At 35.0% G+C, this 2,522-nt stretch overlaps 1 protein-coding gene across 2 annotated transcripts in view; it reads right to left on the reverse strand.

Moving 5' to 3' along the window:
• LOC107617335 (U1 small nuclear ribonucleoprotein C) overlaps positions 618–2,522 on the reverse strand; it is a 3,034-nt gene continuing 1,129 nt past the window's right edge. Inside the window, exons 4-8 of one of the 2 annotated variants that reach the window (XR_001614905.2) lie at positions 2,347–2,388; positions 1,993–2,257; positions 1,318–1,596; positions 1,152–1,235; positions 618–1,026 (exon numbers count right to left, since the gene is read on the reverse strand). Coding sequence is in view for 1 of the 2 variants with exons in the window: in XM_016319077.2 (XP_016174563.1) it covers positions 1,337–1,596; positions 1,993–2,257; positions 2,347–2,388 (567 nt within the window). In the remaining variant the exon portion in view is untranslated. Of the gene's footprint in view, positions 1,099–1,151; positions 1,236–1,317; positions 1,597–1,992; positions 2,258–2,346; positions 2,389–2,522 lie in introns of both variants that reach the window. The other variant, XM_016319077.2, reaches the window with a different exon arrangement.

Below are 2,522 nucleotides of genomic sequence, written 5' to 3' on the forward strand. Positions count from 1 at the left end.
GGATATGTTTCAATTATATCACGAGTTAACATATGTGACAATCTTATGTTGATGTGTCACTATTACTCAAGAATATAATTAAAATATAATTAAAACATTAAAGACAAAATTAAAACCAATTATGCATTAAAAGAGTTTTTTTAAAATCTTTGAAAAACTTTGAAAACAAAATATATCCTTTATGCTATTATTTATTGTATTTAGTAATAAAATATATTTTGGAAGAAAAATTTATAATAAAAAATTCAAAATATGACACATAACATAAATAATAATTTCAAAGATGTATATGATTGCTTTTTCCAATTCTTGTATATTTAAAAGCTTTTCATGTTACTGTGATAGAATTATAGAAATAATCTGCATACGTTAGTTAAGAGAGTGCAAAAACAATTGAGATTTTATTTTAAGTGTATAGAATTGAGTGATGAAAAAATTTTCACTAAATTTGTAGAGAATATTGTATTACACATAATAAATTTTTATATTTGGTATTTTTCCTATTATAAAATAAAAGATTTCCTCTCTTCATTGAAAGGTACAATACATTGTAATATTGCCCCAATTAAATTGGAGATGTGGGTGATCGTACTAGAAAAAGAAATTCTGTCCCCAAAAAAAATAAAATAAAACTATAAAAGGAAACCGTTAAGAAACAAGAGAGGCCCTGATGTTGTCTCATGCAAGAATCTCAATTTAATCCGTGCGGGAAACATAGCCATCCAATAAATTGTTTCTTGAAGTTTCCTAGTCACGAGCATTTGATATGGGTTATTTCCAAAATGCTTGCAGCAATACTAAGTATCATGAAGTTTATCAAAATCATGGCAATTGGCAAAGGTTCTTCTCAATTAGAACTTCAATGTGAATATTTTCATCCTAGTAACTATAGCAGAACAAGATTTTTCCCCACACTCAAACCAATCAATACATTACATAGTACATACATACCAATTATCTCAGTATATGATGCCCCTAAATATGACCAAACATGGGAAGTAAGTTTGAGAGTCCTCATATGATTAACTGCAAGCAGGAAGAGCATAAAACAGTTCTAGTCATCAAGCGCGGACACCAGATAGAGCAATGCAGAGCGAACTGCAGAGCACGGAGAAACAAATGAAATAAAATGAGGAAATCTATTAGTATACCATGAATGTTTGATACTTTGAATCCATGCAGATAGCCAGACACTATGCTTTTTTGTGTGTGGTAAAAGATACAATGCTTTCTACCTGAGTTGCAAATTAAAAATAGCAGAGTAAGGCAAATGAAGTAAACAATTATTGCATCTGCACAAAATTCCATTCGACATACCGAAGCCAGTTTCACCAGATCAGTGATTGCCCTCAGGTGCTTGAGCATTTGCATTGTAACTATCATAACCTCCAGTTGCTGGTGCTGTTGGATTGGCTTGATACATGGCTGGTGGAGCAATAGAAGGAGCACCATTGGAAGCTGGTGGTGCAGCGCTTCCAGGAACTGTTGGTGTGGGAGCTAATGTAGGTGGCCGGGGTAGGGAACTCAGCTGACCTGGCACCTGGGGAGCTCCAGGAGGAGGTACCATTGGTTGCATGGGAGGTGCAGACATATATCCTGTAAGACCGAACAAAACCCACTTATATCATATATATATGCTGCCAAAAAGCAAATGGCTGGTATGAATTAATATATAAAAGATTTTCTTAATCGAATAAATAATAGGATTTGTTAATATAAGGAAGGGTCAATGGAAATAGTAGCAAGATGGAAATAATATCCAAATTATTTAGGGAAAATATGATAGTGGTGTAAGCCGACAATAGTTCCTGGTTAACAATCAATGTGTATATAACCGATGTCATTCTAAAGCCTAAACACCAAAGAACGACAAAAATCTGCATGCACCAATTCCGAATATTTTAAAGACTGCTCAAGCACGAACAAATGCATCATCGAAAGGAGCTGCTGTTTGATTGAAATCATGAAAAGGATGGGAGAAAGCATATTCACCTGGTGCACCAGGAATCGGCCTAGGCAAAAGGGGTCGCATTCCTGGCATTAGCGGTTGACTTCCAGGTATTTGGGGGGCACCAGGAATAGGCAATCTCGGAGGTGGCAATACAGGGGGCATGGCTGGCCTCTGAACTAGAGGATTATAAGCCACACCAACCTGCTGAAATGCTGCAGCTTGCCCAAGATGTTCTTTGATCCTTTGATCGATTAAACTTTGAGTTTGTTGTTCTTCAAATTGTTGGTAGTAGGACCTCACATTTGCCTGAAGGCACGAAGATATTAAACATCAAGAATATACCATGACATACATTGGTACGCACGTATTTAACAGGTTTGACAATTTCACAATACCTTGTGTTTGTAACCTGCATTATGCTGCTTTCTCACAGATGGCTGGAATATTTCAAAAATACAGTGAGCAACAATTAAATGTGTGTTTGCAGCTAATTAACTTTCAAGACATTATAATAACAAAAAATAGTTCCTCAAATAATAATCTAGACACTTCAAATTATGTTGTACCTTAA

The sequence above is a fragment of the Arachis ipaensis genome, chromosome B09 (genome assembly GCF_000816755.2).
Source record: "Arachis ipaensis cultivar K30076 chromosome B09, Araip1.1, whole genome shotgun sequence".
Classification (NCBI taxonomy): Eukaryota; Viridiplantae; Streptophyta; class Magnoliopsida; order Fabales; family Fabaceae; genus Arachis; species Arachis ipaensis.